This window comes from Atractosteus spatula, chromosome 8 (genome assembly GCF_055471065.1).
Source record: "Atractosteus spatula isolate fAtrSpa1 chromosome 8, fAtrSpa1.hap1, whole genome shotgun sequence".
In the NCBI taxonomy this organism is placed as follows: Eukaryota; Metazoa; Chordata; class Actinopteri; order Semionotiformes; family Lepisosteidae; genus Atractosteus; species Atractosteus spatula.
In genome coordinates this window covers 27279017-27296890 of record NC_142713.1, presented here as the reverse complement: position 1 = coordinate 27296890, position 17874 = coordinate 27279017, and the positions used below count along the sequence as shown (strand labels likewise).

The 17874-nt window shown below is 34.2% G+C and overlaps 1 protein-coding gene across 1 annotated transcript in view; it reads left to right on the top strand.

Annotated features, from left to right (window-relative positions):
- LOC148829336 (thyrotropin-releasing hormone-degrading ectoenzyme-like) overlaps positions 1-17874 on the top strand; it is a 219917-nt gene that overhangs the window by 47101 nt on the left and 154942 nt on the right. Inside the window, exon 4 of the mRNA XM_088923246.1 lies at positions 11649-11803. Within this exon, the coding sequence (XP_088779372.1) occupies positions 11649-11803 (155 nt within the window). The remainder of the gene's footprint in view (positions 1-11648; positions 11804-17874) is intronic.

Genomic DNA, 17874 nt, shown 5'->3' with positions numbered 1-17874 from the left:
TATTGAATACTCCAATCGTCACAGTGACAAGCGTACGTCCCCAAACCTCTGCAGCACAATATTTCCTGGATATTTAAACATATGGGATTTGGAGGGTTTGAGTAAGAGTACTTCTATTATGCTTTCCCAGCATCTCCAGGCAGATGGAAACCAGTGAGATGGAAAGGGGAAGCCAGTTGGGAAAAGCACAGCAGACAGTCCAGGGCTCCTGTGTGACATGAGGGAGAGTGGCATCACAGAACATGTACTGCTACACTGCCCCGGGCACAACACAGACGGACAGGGTGCCAATGCACCAAGACAACTGGAGTGATGTGGGAGGCGACTGCACAGGTTTCTGAGTGGGAATTATTGAGAAAAACGTGTACACGAGTGAAAGAAAGACATGGAGCGTTATGTCCATAGAAAGGAAAAAAAATCTTTTAATACATCTTAAATACTGTATAAATACTGTAATAATAAATACTGTAAATAAAAGCATAGTTTAGGCTGATCCAAAAATCGATGCACTTTGTCATAAAGAGCAGACCCAGACCCAGAAATAAAAGTGCCAGTTGAAAGCTTCAGCCTTTTCTGGATAATTTCCTTTCCCACAAGTACAGTAAGTAGAGTATCTTGTCACAGTTGATGTGAAAGTAACTTGGATATAAAGGGAGTGCGATCTGCATTTTCTTTTGTGTTCTGTAAAATGACAGACATCCTGTGCTCATTATAGCAAAATCTAAGCGTTTGAGCAGAGAAAAAAAGCACAAAGTCATAAAACCAGAACCCGCGTGAACTGGAAACCCTGAGCATTGTTGTTCCAATTGTTATTTTTATTTGCTGCATTGCACATTGGGAAGGTGGTTAGCCTGGCAGTCTTGCAACTCTATTACATTCTAGACTGGAGCACTTTCTGTGTTTTTCCTGTGTCCATATTGTGTACTTACTTTCTAGGTTAATTGCCATCTTTTAATTGCCAACCCTATTGTACAGTATGTGTGTATGAGCAAATGCATGCACATGTACAGTACTGTATGTTCTGGGTTTGAAAGGTGAACTGTCCAGGGTGCTGTTCCACCTTTCCACTTTTACTGCTCCTGCTGGCGATGAAAATGAATGGACGGATTTATTTATCAGCTTAGCAGATGCCCTTGTCCATGTCTTACAATATATAAAGTTTACATCAAAAATCATGCCGGTACAATAAGTTATAGAAATCAAATAAACAGTTATTAATATAATGACAAGGCTAACACAAACTGGAAAGCCACGCAGTTGCTGTGCAAACAAAATTAAATAGCACTTAAACAAACAGAGTGAGTAAAAAAGCAGCAACAGCAGCAGGGTCTGTAGTTGGGACTTGAAAACACAAGCCACCAGTCATGGTTCCAGTGACTTTACCCACTCTGCATGCTGCCATCAAAAGCTGTAAGTAGGAATATATTCTCAGCATGTTTGGCTTTTAGTTTATCTCCTTTAGATACTACCCACATGGTGGTGACATACTTGTACAGTGACAAATCATGACCAGGGAAGCAACATACAGTAGCTGCCCTGTCAGCCAGAATTAAGGATTAGTTGTACAATACGTCTAAAGAGGCAAACTTGGGATGCAACTTCTGGATGAAATGTTTGCTGATCTTTAAAAGATAATACACATAAGATAAGAAAGCACATAACCAGATTAAAATAAATTACTTAATTAAAAAAACCCATTAGGTTCTGAAACCGATGTACTGGCCTCACCAATCTTTTAACCTTTAAAAGGTTCTAACTAAAATGTTAGAAACCAGCTTGGTAGGCTAGTGAAGCACAAATAAAAATGCAACCAGATGAAATATTCTGTGGGTGATAATGAGGACTGGATTCACAAATAAACAAAAGCATATATAAATATCAATGATAGTAGATGGCTAAAATAAATTCATTGTTTCTATGGTCGACATTTTTAAAAATGAAGATTATTTTACTTGTCATTATGTATAACATATTATATGCATACCATGAAACTATTTCTCTTACTATATTTAAACATATTCTGTACACTACTTTTTTAAACATTTGTTTTTCTGTTATTGACACTTGAAACTTGTTCATAGTAACATTCTTCATTAGCAGTCATTTTTAAGGATGGCATTGTGTTTAACGTAACTTGTAATCATAACTGCCTATAAATAAGATTTTCAAATTACTAAATGTAAAAAAATGAAAGTGCAATTGGCATTCATTCAAAACAACAAACATACTGTATTTGCTGATTTGGTCACCAATACATCATTTATGATATTGCCAAAGACACTGACACATTCTGACACATTCGAAAATGGTCAAAAGCCACTTTCCCGAAAGTTAATAGAGCATGAGATACAGGGAATATTATAACAAAACATATCGCTCAAGTGTATGCATAGCAAGAAATCATTTGGTTTCTTTTCTGAAAGTTATACATATTCAGATTACAAGCCTGCATGCAATATCATATTACTCTTAGTAACTTGAGAAAAGCAAACATTGAGGGTGTTTGTACTAGAAACACTTCACTCTTTTCCCTATTACAGATAAAAATGAAAATTAAATGAGAACCTTGTTAGAATGATTTCTTGCTATGCATACACTTGAGCGATATGTTTTGTTATAATATTCCCTGTATCTCATGCTCTATTAACTTTCGGGAAAGTGGCTTTTGACCATTTTCGAATGTGTCAGACTACAAAGAAAAAACACTGGGAAGGATGTTTTTCAGATCTATTGCTCTTGAAGGTTTGGTGCTTCTTAAAGGAAACAATTTTTAACTAAAAAAAGTATTGTCCTGCTGCAGTAGCAATACCTCATTAAACAAACAGACCAAGTGCAGAAATTGTTGCTGGCATAGCTAGTTTTAAGAATGCATTGTTAGGTTAACTTAATGAATTCAACGTTGGGTATGTGTGCACAATCTAACAAGAGTGCTGCAGAGAATAAATGCATTAAAATTGGTCTTGAAAGAAGGCTTAATATAAAATACAAAATGTTACAGTATGCAACATAAAAACAGTATGTAAATATAAGCTCACCTTAAAATGAATGGACATGCAGATTGTAACAGAAGGTATAATAATAACTATTTTTATCATTAGTCAGGGTCATTTTAGCAGTTGTGTTTCGTACAGTAGCACTGCACTGAATATATTATACAATGAATGTCCATTGCTCCATGACTAGAATCAATAAAAGAATAAACTGTTCTCCATCTTCATTAGTCATATTTTGTTGTTTATTACCGTTACTGATCTTACTCAGTCCTAGAGGTGTGTAAGGCTGTACTGACTCTGAACACTGAAAAGCCTCGATGCAATGATGTGAAAAATAAAATACTGGTCTGCGATGTTGTGCTCCTACCAGATATGAATCTTCTACTGTTTTTGTAAAGTTTTTTTTATTGTAAACATGATTCTACTATTCCGTTTTACCAAAGTAAGTGACTTGTCAAGTGTTCTATTGACCGGAGCATGTTCACATCCTCCTTCACTGTGAGTTCGTCACATGACAAAGAGGGCAGAGGAGCATTGGATTACTACAAGGTCACTGTATCTTTTTCTACTGATCAAATTGAGCAACACAGCTGTATTTTCGCTGTGTATTTTTGTAGGATATGTTTTTTCTCAATATGTGCGTGTAAGCTGTTTATTGTCTGTCGTCAAGTGTAATGACTTCTGTGTTCTGAAGAATGATTTTGACCACAATCTTATTATTATTATAATCCTGAAACCGTTAGGAGAATTTCAAAAGCAAGTGTTTCTTAATCTGATTTTTTTTTGTTAGACATTCAATCATGCAGTGTCTTCATTGTAATACTGCCTAACATAGTATTATCACAAGGAGTGAAGTGTGAAAAATCAAAGTTGGAGGCAGAAGTTCAGTAAAATATGTGTTATTTTATTCAACAATAAGTACAAAATGCTTCTGTTTCTTTACAGTTAAAACACAAGCGACCTCATGTTCCATTTACTATTAAACATGCTATGTGAATGACAGTTATCTCAGTGTCTTCTCCACTGTTTTGCAGTTTTGTTCAAATGCTTTTCCTACACTGTACATGAATACAAATTACAGTAAGTACACTGAACATTTGGAAAGCCTACAAACGAGGAGTTCATTTAGCCCATGGAGCCCCTTTCGTAGTTAGTAGCTAATTGCTCCACGGATCTCATCCAGCTCTTTCTTGAAATAAGCCAGGGTATCAACTTCAACAGCCTGGCTGGATAGCTTGCTCCATTCTCCTTCCATCTCTTTGTGTAAAGAAGCGATGTTCTTTGTTTTTAAATACACTTCCATGTAGTTTCCACTTCTGTCCCCTGGTTTGTGTTTCACTGGTTCTTCTCATTTCTGTTTCTGTCCTTTTTTTATCCAATATTCTCTATTGAAAGGAGAACAATCCTTTCCAGTGGGCACCCTCTCTGCCTTAAGTGACAAAATAACATAAGAGAACAGCTACTCTCTTAAAGCTGCCCATTGCTTTACCTTGGGATGCTTTCAGTGGGAGTTTTACATTTTTGAACACGTCCAAGATAGCAACATTGTTTATTTATTAATGCATTCATTTTCTTGGTAATTGAAGGATGTCGATGACTCAGCAGCTTCATCATGACAAAACTGTTTAGCAAGACCTGTTTAATTTGACACCAGCAAAATTATGCGTTTTCATTAGCATCTGTTCAGTTCAGAGTGGAGTGTCTGACATTCGTATGGATGGATCTTAATTGGTGATTCTCAGATTTTGTTACTGTTACACCTGTGCTGTTACCTCATTGTTGTTTAGGCATACAGTACACCTAATCAAGTGATCCTGGAATCAGGAGCATTTGAAATTACTTTTTTAATCTGAGTGAATCAGAAAATATTTCCTTTGAAGTCTGTGACCAAGTGATCTATCCACCCCTTTATTTGCATTTTGTTGTTCTTGAAAGTGAAATCTACTTTTAAGAGACTGTTCTGATGCTTTACAAGAGCTGTTTTTTTTTTCGCCCCTGAAAAATATCTGACTGGTGGTGGAAAATGTGTGAGACACATTGCCCTGTTGTACTGTGGAACTGGCACATGAGCTTCGTTCATTTTTACACGATTAGCCGAAGGTTCTGTGAATTTACTAAAGATGTGACAGGCAGGTTCAGTTCAATTACTAAACACATACATAACCATACACACAATTAGATAAAATTAATAAAACAGAAAATCAATAAAAGAGACAGTGACGCTGTTCTAGCGTTGCCAGCAATGTCACTTGTATTTAATTAATAGACATAATAGATGATGGAAGGCCTATGACACTGAAAAGCTAATTTTTCTTTTCCTGGGGGTCATGCACAGTGGATATGAATTTGATGTAATTACCAACTTCTCGTAATAACGTCAGACTTGTGCTTGGCTTTATTAAGCTTTTATTAATGAATATGGCATTTCCCATAACCACACCAAATTTAAATTTAACGTCACAGAGATTTAAGAAATAACCATCATCTTTTACTTACAGCAAGTGTAAGCAGAACTGTCTTATTGAATACATTGATGATTGGTACATTCCCCTCATGCATCTAGAGTCAATCTTGTGCAGTTTGCGATACTAGGATATTTAAAGTTTAATTGCCCGGTTGTTAATCATCTGTATTTGAATTGCCTTCTGTATTGTTCCAGAATAAATAATTTAATGTTATAGGGATTTTAATATCCAAAATAATAGATCAATAAAATATACAACTTAAGGGAGCTCTAGTCTCCCTCTTCTGGCCACTGTCAGCAAATATTTTTACTTTTCTTTTTTAAATAAGTAGCACAGCTGAAGATAGGGACTTTTAAGTTATACACACATGCAATAGAAATGTATGATTCTTTTTCATGTAATATATTAATAAGCTTGCTGTAATACATTGTAAATTAATCATGACATGTATGCATTTAACTAACACTGGCACAATTAAATGTTTTTGACAATATTTACCTTGTGTTCTCAAACCATTAGTGAGGACTCTGATGGGAGTTTAACATGCAGAGACCTACAGTACCTGCAAAAGGCAAAGCATACCTAATGATGAGAGTGATGTAGAATATTGACTGATTTCCCCACTTAATGTGGGACATGCAAAGCTGCTTTTTACTGTATATTAGACTTTTCCAGCCATACTTTATGTAATATTAAAAGTGCACATTCTCTTCAACAAAAAGCAATACATTTCTATGAATATTGACTGTGTGTTGGTGAATAACTCTCATTTCATTAGGGTTCCAGGGATTTTACATATTTTTTACAAGGCTTTTTGAAATTTTAAAAAACTAATGGATGTAAAGTACTTTTTTATTTCTTTGCTCCTGAAAACTGGATGATCAAATAAGAGCTTCCTATTTGCTCTTATGATATTTAACATATTCTGTGCACTATTTTTTCAACATTTTATTCTGTTGTTGAGGACTGTGACAACTCACCAAAACATTCTTCACTAACAGTCATTTATAAGTAGTTTAAACGTAATCATTAATTTAGTATGAGATTTGCTGGTGTTCTATGATACATTTGGGAGAACAATTTGACATTTAATCTCTATGGAAATCAAATTATGATCTTTTTAAAATGTTTCTATATATCATGGCCAGTGAAAGCAAATTGTTCATCATATGATATTACATAACTCAATGGGTTAGTTTTTTTATTATAAATTGACAACATTATTGAAAGGATCATCTGCATTCATACCATAGGGACTCACAGCACATTGAGCTCTGAGGCTCTCTGTGGTTTATGATAGCAGTGCAAATAATGTGCAGTGACTATTGATTTGACAATGTACCAGTAAACAAATCTGCAAAGCAAAAGAATTTTGTTTTGCAGAAGCAAACTTTAAAAACAATCCATTTGATCTTCAGATATAACACTGTATTGGTCTGAATTGAAATGTTCATAGTAATCTGCTTTAGTTTCTTCACATCTGGGCAATCCTATATTTTCCTATAGAAAGTAATGTTTCAGGGCCAAGGTTACACAGAAGACTTGTTTGTGCATCTGAGGGTTGTGCTAAACCTCTGTTCAGAAGGTTGCCACCCCCACTTACCCTACAGATAGTTGTAAAGAGAATGGCCTGTTTTGAGAACTTAAAAATTACCTCTCATTTTCTGTTGCAATAGCTTCAATGCTGGATGCCAGCCTAGGTAACAGCAGGAGAAGTAGATAAAATTAATTCTGTTTCTTTCAAAAAAATTGCACAACATATTTTGCATAAGTACATAGAATTCCCAGTTATTTTAGGATCTTTTTTTGTCATCTCACTACGGGAGCACAGATATGCAGGGTGGTTTAAACCTCTTTTCATCCAGGAAATGTTATCTTTGACATCTGAATCACAGGGTTTATCTCCATCTTGGAAATGGGTAGGAGGAGTAGCCATTGGTTTAAACTAAATAATGAACATAACCAGATTTTGTTCCATTTTGCGATTAAGATGGCTTTTTTTCCAAAATCATTTGATCCATCTCCTCTCAAAAAGTAGAAAACCAAGCCATTGTTACAAATTTACATATAATTGCAATCAGGGAATACAGTTTTTGAGACAGGATATTTTAATAGAACCCTTTTTCTAAATATATTATATATGATATAACCATACGATATATGTTTATTATATTTGATATGAGTAGGAAACCCACGGTTGAGGGAATTTAAATTATTTTAAATTAAAATCATTAACACTGCTACTGACCATCTGTGGGTATGCGATGTAATTTTAATCTGCACTGATATGCCAAGAGCACTATTACTCTGTGTACCAGTCAATGAACTTTAGTATTTTAGCTTCAAACTGCCTGATCCAAATATGTATTCACCTCATGATGCACATTAGGAATACTACAAATTCTGCTTTTGGACTGGAATTGAGAAATCCTACTAAAGAACAATTTTAGGATTTTTAGTTCTTTCCTCTATAAATTGTTCTTCTGTGATCTTTGAAGTCGAAGACTGAGGTGCCCGCTTTTTCATCTGCTCCATAATGTGCATATGCACAGCAAAATTCTCTCCACTTCAGTTGTACAGGTTATTTTCAAAAGTGTGGTCACTACTGTGAACACTGAGTTGACATTTTCTAATTTTCTGTTTCTCCTAGTAGTATGCTTTTTCCATGAAGTATTGACCTTGTTTCAACTCTATTCTACACTTAAATGTTAGGTATTCTTAAAAGTGCACTTATTTACCCAGATATTTAGACCCTCCCACCCTTCCCAAATCATGCTTGCAAGTAGCCATAGCACTTTTAGCAGTAGGTATCATATTCTACCAGGTTCTGAAATATTTTCAATCTAGTCCCATTCCATTCTTCTAGCATAATTTCAGTATGTTCTGTGGAAGTTGTGTTGATGGTAATGCTGTGTGGGATAGAATTATGAGTTCCTTCAGTGACTTTTGCTTTGAGAAATGAAGAAATGAAGACTGTTCTGATCAGGAAAATTAATGGAAGTTTGTAATCCTTAAACCAAGCATGCATTACAGCACCTGCTGCTGACAGAAGCTATTCAGTATACTAAGGGTTGCTAATATTTTATCAGCAAGAATATAACAGTTAATAAGCATAAAGGATGGAATTACTATTTTCTCAATGATAGGCAAAACAGGTGAAGTATCTAAACAAATCAATGCTGATGGTTAATTACCAACGGATATCTCAGCCCACAAAGAACTCATGCAAGGATAATGTTTTCTCCTTCAGAGCAAATTCAATTTTTAATTTTTAAAGACTATATAGACTCACCAAGAAAAAGATAAATGAAAAATGTCAAAAACTTTACAACCATTTACATAAAATGGTCTGCACACACATTCCAAAAAACATAAAGATACATCCAAAACTATATATATTTAAATGTGTTAAAAGTTGACACTTGTTCTTATCAATAGATACTGTTTCATTTTTTTTTCTTTTATCACAAATATGCTTGCAAACGCTCTTCCACTCTCTGTTTTCCACAGCTGTTCTGCTTTCTCTCAAACAGAAATAATTCTTCTATAATGGACACAGCCAAACTTCCCATCTGAAACCTGACCCCCCCACATCCTGTCAAAAACATCTGTAGGAAATTCAACAGGAGAAATGCCAAACATAATAAATCTGGGGGTCAATATAAAGTTAGGTGCAAAGGCTTGTAATCAATCATTGTACAGTGCCCAGAAGGCATTGGTGAAATGACAAAACTTCAAAAGAAGTGAAGTCTCCTTCTCAAAACATCCTGTTCTAACACAGCAAGGGCTGGAAGTTAATCCCTAACTACAATTAAGTTATTATTGTCAGATACTGGTGTATTTGTGATTTTTTTGGCAAAAACACAGAGGATGTGTATTTCCAGGCCTTTATGGTTTTACTTCTGTTAAGTAAGTCACCAGCAGGGGCTAACCTATCTGGAGTCATGACAAACGTTTCTAGTTATAAAATTAATAATTAGAAATTATTCTAATTTCTAGTTATTGATAATTTCTATTTATTTGTAAAATATTACAAATTATATTACTCACACAGTATGGTGAATTCTTAATTCATCTCTTTAAGCACCATAAAAATTACAATGGAACATCCAGATTGGGTCTGATGTCCCACACCATGAACAGCTCCCTCCCTACCAGGCAAAACTGGTCTATAATACTGTATATTTTGGTCTATACTGTCTATACTGTCAAAATAGGCTTTGCAAACTAGGAATTGCTGCACAACCCCTCAGTGCAGAAGAAAAGGAACATGCACAGTAATTTGTTGCCAGTATATACAGTATGTCTGGAACAGACTTCCCACAAAGGGCAGTGATCTATACATTATATCCCTCCTCAGTTTTTTCTACTTCTTCTTGTTACAGGGAAATGGAAACATTAATTTTCTAAAAATCATCGCACAATGATTTAGAATTAGGAAAGTGTGGAAAGCAGAAAATTCAGTGTTGACAAAAGCTGTACTTTAATATCTGGCACATCCCCATCATTCCTTTGCATAAGTCTCTTAGTGATAGCTAGCAAATGTTTTATCCCAATTTGCTACAACTATCCCTTTCTCAAAGTATAGCTCTGAGATCTTAAAATATCTTGCTGTATAAAACTGTACTTGCTGTATAATTACGTCTCCCTCTAATTTTGATAAAATTGTTCATCTTCAAACTACTAATTTTTCCATAAAACACTTTCTGTGCAGCCCCAGAAGAACAGAGCAGTCAAAACAGAACATGCATAGACAGCACATTCATAGGAAAGGCAAGTGAGTCAGGGTGGCAAACAAGGAAAGATTTCAGACAGGCAGATGCTTCATGGGCAAACAAAAAGGACATAAGTAGGGCACCTAAAATGAAATATAAGACAATGTAGCAAGACAAAAAAACTATCTAGTGCTAGATAAAACCTTTCCAAACAGTGCCCATCATACTGTACCTCAGTTTGTATAGCCCCAGTAATCTTAGTAACCAAAAAGTCTTCGGCAACTGAGTCAGCAGCATCTAGAGCTCCACAATTTCTTAATTGATTACCTTAAAGGGCCATAAAAATCTATAGTACAAAATATTGACTAAATAATAAATAAATTCCCAGGAATTTTACTTTACTTTAAGCTGCTAATTATTGACTAATTGATTGCTTAAGCAAGGAAAGTCCTTCAGTAGGTGACATACTCAGTGAAGTGGGTGAAGATGTAAAGATAATATATCGGAAAGTATACACGATGCCAAAAGGTGCACAGATCTGATTTATGAGTTAATTGAGAAATATCTGTAGTATGATGAGAGCTGTTTTCAATGCAGGGACCATGTAGGGAAATGAATAAAGAGGCCTATAAACTTCATTGAACACACTGTCAGCATAGTGACTTTGAGGTTTGATTGAAGCATGTTTTTAGAGCATGATGGTTTGATTTTTATTTCAGAGTGAAACTCATTTCGAGATGGTAATTAAATGAAAGCCTGGTTAGGTTTTTTATTAACATGACTTTTTAAAGGTTTCTTATAAAGTGAAATCCTTTTCTTTTCACTTAGCGAAGAAGCAAAAATGAATGTGACAGTGCTTAAATCTGTTTAACCATGAACATTTTTTATAATCAAGGCTTTCTGTCATCTTAAGAGCAAGCCAGATACCGTTTAAATCTGGCTGACAAATTCCGAAATGTTTTTCCCTCCCATGTCACGGATGGTATAATTTTGAGGCTGATAGCAAAATATCCTGTTGTCTATGACTTGGAATATAATATCTGAACCACCAAATTAAAAAAAAAATACCTCAAGTTGCAAATAAGAGCCCTGTAGAATATATAAAAATAATTAAACCTAAAAATCACCCTACATGATTTTTACAGTTGAATCTTTCTTTCAGAAGAGAAAAAACAAAAGAGTATTCTGTAATTTTACAGTTATAAAACCTTTGCAAAGTATCTAAACCATACATTGGAAAATTAATTCTAAGATGCTGACAGATTTAATAAGCTCTAAACCTAACAAAGTGATTTTATGCTTTTAAAATGTATTTATTCTATGTATTTTTATTGTTTTCAAATGCTGATTGATTAAATACAAAAATGGTCGATTGAATGTATGGACTTTGATACTGTGACAATCTTTCCTGTGAATTTTAGATAGGGATTAAGTTTTTTATCAATTTAACTTTTTTATTTTTTTCATTTTTACAGATCTTCTAGCTGTGCCTAAACACCCTTATGCTGCAATGGAGAACTGGGGGCTTAGTGTCTTTGTGGAACAGAAACTCCTTTTGGATCCTGAAGTGTCGTCAATCTCCTATTTGATGGAACTCACAATGGTTGTTGTACATGAAATATGCCATCAGGTAAGAATGAAAAATTCTACGTTCATTTTCTAAGGCACTGAAGTAAGGACTCCTGCTGTTTCTCAATAACTGATGAGTAAAAATGTCTTATCTAACCTATTTTTAAAACATAATTACCTAATCTAACTAAAGACCATCAATCACTTAACCAATAAATAATACTATTAGTACAGTACGTGCTTTGCATTTAACAGAAAGTTTCATTCATACACTTCAATCCAGATTGGTCGCTAATTTCTTGTGTTTTACCCCAGCTATAGACAGATAATATATGCATGTTGCTCCTTGCATGAACCTCATTTACACAAAAAAAAATGATCCAGCAGAATCAAGGTTTTCTGTTTTTAAAAGGCAGCTGCTACCCAATTAAAAGAAATATTCAACAGTGCTCAACGGGCGTCTCCCTACTTGTCAGCTTTGATATATGTTTATTTGTCCTCCTTAATTACTTTTTTGCAACTTTTGTCTTTTGAATGAGAATATTGTACGTTCTGTAATTGGGAAAACTTTAGCAGAGAACTGAAGAACAGCATTATTAAAGATAACTTTAATAAAATGCAAAGGAGTGACTTCATTTTCCCATGCCATGTACAGTACAAAGAGTTATATCTATAGTTATCAGTCACCTTTTTGTTGTTTTAAAATGAAAAGATTTAAATGCCATTTCCCACAGAAGTGCTGCAGATTCCACTTTAGTACAAAGCCCTTGAAATATTTATTGCTTAACCTTGCTGTGATAGACGACTAGGAGAGAGGAAACAGATTATCACTGCTATAAATTGCTTATTTTATTCCCTCCATTCCTTTGTTTATTGTAGAAGCTAAATCCTTTACACACAGAATTAGCACTCCTCCTTAAAGGAAAAAAAAACCTAATGTATCCATGTATCCAAGATACAGGCACTGTGTACTATTCATAAAAGATGTACTGTAAAACATGAGTCTTTGACAGTTTAAGCTGACAGATGTATATTCTGCTAGCAGTTGCTTCATAAATGAGTGGGTTTGATCTCTTGTATTGAGTGTAGGAAACAGGAAGAAAGTTGAGTAGAAAATACAGTAAAAAAACTCAGTCTTGCTTTAGGAGTAATTGGACATCTAGTGATGCCTGAAATTCCTTCACCAGAACAGGATTAAAATGTGCACCCCTGTAGCTGGCAGATACTTCAATGGAACACAGATGATTGGAAGATGCAAAGCTTAACCGCTATTTGATGTTTCTGTTGTTTGAGTTAATCTTCATGCTGATATTTTTCACCACTTAAATAAAAATCTGCAATTGGCATGTGGTTTTCATAAAAATAATAGAAATAGCAAAACAAGCAAATTTCTTTTTAATTGTATTACTTTTATGGACATGCACACACACAAGCTTGTAAATATGTAATGCATAACATAATGCAATATTATTCCCAATGTCTGCAGTTCCGCCTGCCTTGTTATGTTATTTTTACTACAAAGTGTCTCTCTAGCACACTGTGTGGAACTTGCATATACTGTACATTGCTAAATATTTAGCTAGGATAACAAAACATTGTCAAGTTAATTAATATATTAAAATACTGTGAGGCTTTTGATTTTTGCGTTCATAGATAACTGAAGAAAAGATATTTATCTTTCTTTGCACAACCATGTTAATGCTCAAAATGATCAGACTGACATGGCTGAAAATGTAGAATTTTCTTTGATTTTTAGCATTTTCTTATAGGCTCAATAAGAAAAATGTAATACTTTTATACTAATTAGGCAAATAAAATTACATCTGTTTTAGCGGATTCCAATGTCTTCCCAATACTTTAGATGTTAAATTCCAGATAGAACTGGTGTTGGATTTATGCGTTACTACAATAGAAGGATACTCAGCATGAGGCCCCCAGGGCTGGTAATTACAGCCCCTCAGAGACTGCTCATAATCTAAACCATTAAACGTACTTAATTCCCTATCCTTTTTGCGAGTGATTGGTATAGCAATGATGTGAAGTAATCTACAGTATTGGAACTAATTATAGAAACAAAGGGAAAAGTGGCTTTATAATAATTAATTATACACTATGGATTAATAGATTTTTTGTAAAAATGAAATGTTGTCTATCACCATATTATAATACCATTGATTGTCTGGCAGCCCATCAGAAATTACCACACTACTTCAAAGCCTACGTAAGCAGAGCCAGGAATACCACTGCATAGAGATTTGAATATGGGGTAAACCACTGCAAGAGGCAAGATGACCGACAGGTGAACAGAGGCTTAGAGTCAATGAAGTTAACAAAAATTCACTATTTTCTATTTCAAGGGGTTAATCTTTGGATTTGTGTCTTTCTTGTGGGAAGGTTAACAGTCTTTGAAAAGGTACGAAATGAAAAGGACATTTAGTTTAACATGAAGTGATTGTATCTGAAGATTCTAAGATTCCCAACAAAAAAGAACAAAACCTTTCAAAATGTAACAAAAGAGGTAAAAGTCTTGAGAAACACAAGATATCTCAGGGACGCTGCAGTTATGTATTTTGCCTTTCTGCCTCTGTTAGCCACCAGTAAAAGTATAACTAAAGGCATTATGTCAAAAATCAAACACAATTAAATATATATCCACACAACTGTGTCTAGTTACTCAAATCAGCTTTCACCTCTCAAAATTATGCTAGCCAAAATCTCCAAACAATGTAATAAATATCTTTAGTACTCATAATGTTAAGCAAATAAAGAAGGTTCATAAGTAATATTTAAAACATACATCAAAATTTATACTGTAATACAAAAAATGTATACTATAAAAAGCAGAACAGTTTCATGGGTAAATATGCTCCAAGACTAATATGTACTGTAAGTACATATGAATAGGAATATTTCATAAATTTAAAACAGCAACAGAAAAAATAGAAAATATTTCATATAAAGTGGTGTAGTATTTAATTGAAACTGAGAATCGAAATTGTGTTTCTTGCAACATTCAACTCCTGATGAACAAAAGCCAGAGGCTGAGTTGGCCAACAATGCAAGAGCCAGAAGGCTTACCTTGGATGATAGACCTCTTTGAAAAAGACTTGTTACTTTCATATTGCAAAGTTATCACTGGCTCAATTCTGTCACCTGAATTCCATGAAATCAAATAAGCTGCTGGTTTTTGAATGTAATGTTCCCAGCGGCTCAGGAATTAATACCAGCTAGAATTGATCAACTGTCTCGTGCCACAGTAATCTCTTGTGAGCTGACACTGTATGACCAGTCAGGGACTGGCCTGAAGGCTCAGTTGCTTGGAAACACCCAGAGATTAATTTCATCAAGTCAAATGGGATGAGAGGACATTGATTGATCTTCAGTACTGTTCCCATTCATTTAGCTTGCAGCAGTAAGGTGACATTTGAGCAGGACATTCTACATGAAGAGGAACAGAGTATTTAAAACTATAATCAGATTGTGAAAAACTGGAGGCAAAACACCTTTAATTTGGTGATGACCAATATATTGTCAACCCACCATTTGTTAAAAAAGATAAATGTGAAACAGGTTAAAACAAGTCACCGTGTGTTTTACATAAGAACATCAGAAAGATGTTCAAAAACAAGAGGACCTGCCTATCCTGTTGGTTTATGAGTAACTAAAAGCCTCATCCAGCCATTTCTTTAAAGAAACTAGGGTTTTAACCTCAACATCTTGTGTGGTTTACCTGTTTCTTAGTCCCACAACCCCTTGTGTTGCTAGAAGATAATTGATCCAAGGATCACATTCTTGAAAGAAGCCAGGGTATCAGCTTTCACAACGTGGTAGGGTAGCTTGTTCCGGATGCCCAGAAAACTTTTGAGTAATAAAGTGCCTCCTACTATCAGCTTTAAGTGCACCTCCTTATAATTTCCATTTGTCTGAATAAGTTCAGTGCCTTTGTCAATTCATTTGAAGATTTTAATACTTGAATTAGCCCCCCTTTTATTCTTCTGTGTTCAGCACTAAAAAGGTTTTGTTATTTTAATGTAGGCAATTTCTTTGTATCTGGATATTTCCTGAAAGAAATATTCATTTATAACATCAGCCATTTTCCTTTCATTGTCTAGGAGTTTGCAATTATTATCCTGGGTTATTGTGCTTCACTCCTTACTAAAAAAATATACATTTCCATAATTATTTAAATTACACTTGCAAAACGAGACTGATTCAATGCAGCAAAGGATATATTAATGAAAGCTGAAAAACGTGAACCTTGCAATGACAGTTTGAATTATGAATAAAGTAGAATAAAGTAAAAAAGTTAAGGTAAGGTTCCAGGGAGTTTGTGCAGCAATGTTCTTTTAGTGGGTACAATCTGAACAAGCTAGATATGTTTGCTATCTGCTTTAAATAGAAAACTTTCTTTGGTTATGATTACTGTTTAATGTTCAATATTGATGTATTAGTTCTGTATAATTAGTAAGGTATCAGTACTGAAAAACAACTTATTCATGGTAGCTTGTGAGTTTGTAAAATAGTCTTCTTAACTATATACAGTCAAGGCATTTATTACTGACAAAAAGAAATAAAGTGCCTTTGCTTTATATGCTCAGTAATGCACTGAATTGATATTTTTTTTTAGTGTGTGCTGAGATTGATGCCATTTATATGTAGCTATTTGAATCTGAAAGCCAGAATAAAAGTGAATGTAAATGCCAGAGCAATGTATTAAGATAAAAAAAATATCTTACTAGCTCATTTATTTCCATTCATATTGAGGATCATTTCAGATTTAAAAAAATATGTGGATATTGGTAGAAACTAAATGCTTTTTTAAAATGATTCAAATATAATTATATTACACCAGTACAAAACACAGAATTATTTCACCATTGCTGGTGCATTGGCATTGAACTATAGTTTAGTAATAAAGTGAAAGTAAGGAGTAATAAACTATTTAGTAATTTAGTAATATGATTTTTTTCAAAATGAAATCTATTTAGTCTGAAGCTCTTACTGTTGTCACTGATGTACATTACAGTGCTGTGATTGTGCACTGATGGTTGTGTTCAGTCAAATTTTCACTCTTAGTTAAATTGATAGCCAATACACTGATAGCTCTCCAGATGTTCCAGGGCATTGATGAAGTTTCACACAGATGCCTCCATAATTAATTGTTTTGACTGCCTTTGCCAGACACAAATATTGATAAAATGCCTTTTGATAGATGCATTTTGTGAAAGGAAAACCATTGCTTCTAGATGTATTTAAAAACATAAAACATAAATTTCCTGTGTTACTGTATGTCTTACAAAGTTAGAATTGTATAAAGGACCTGTGTCCCTCTCTACTCAAATACACTAAAACATACAAAAAGGTATTCAAGAAAACTATATATGTATAACATAAGACTAGTTGCCAGAGGTCTAAATCTTTTTATGAAACAGTGACACAGTTGAATATGCAGTGACATTTTCTTATCAACTTGTGAAAAGCTGTGCAATACTGTGTGCTTCGAGTCTATTAGACGATTCCAACTTTAATTTGAATTTTTTTTCTGGAACAAATTTTGAAAGGAACTGCTGTTAGTCTGTACAAATGTCATATAATCACATTGAATTCCAATAGATCTAGAAAATGGTTTTAATTGGATTTGTCACACGGTTCACTTCTGAGATCTCTATGAATTAAAATTCAATTATAGATGAATAACAGCTTCAGTTTCATAAGGATTTAGCTAAATGAATCATTATGTTGGCTGGAAAACCACTTGGTAAAATTAATATTTCCATTTTTCAAAATGCAGACACCATCCAGTATTAATATCCACCATTTATGTGCTAATTTTCGAACAGAAAGCAAGGGGTTTGAATGATTTAATTGATTTAATTGTCTTTTTTAAGTATTTGAAAGATTCCAGTGAAACACTGTCATGCAAATTGTTCCTAGGTTCTTTAATTACACAAACTGCACAAAACAAAATATTTGCTTGAGTGTGTGAGTGAAGAAGTAATGTGAGCACTAATACTGTGACAGTATTACATGTTAGCGACCTGAAATTTAACCGTAAGTCCAGGGCAACAAGCAGGTGTGATAACATACAGTAAAAACATAGAAAAGGCTACAAATGAGAAGAATTCATTTTGT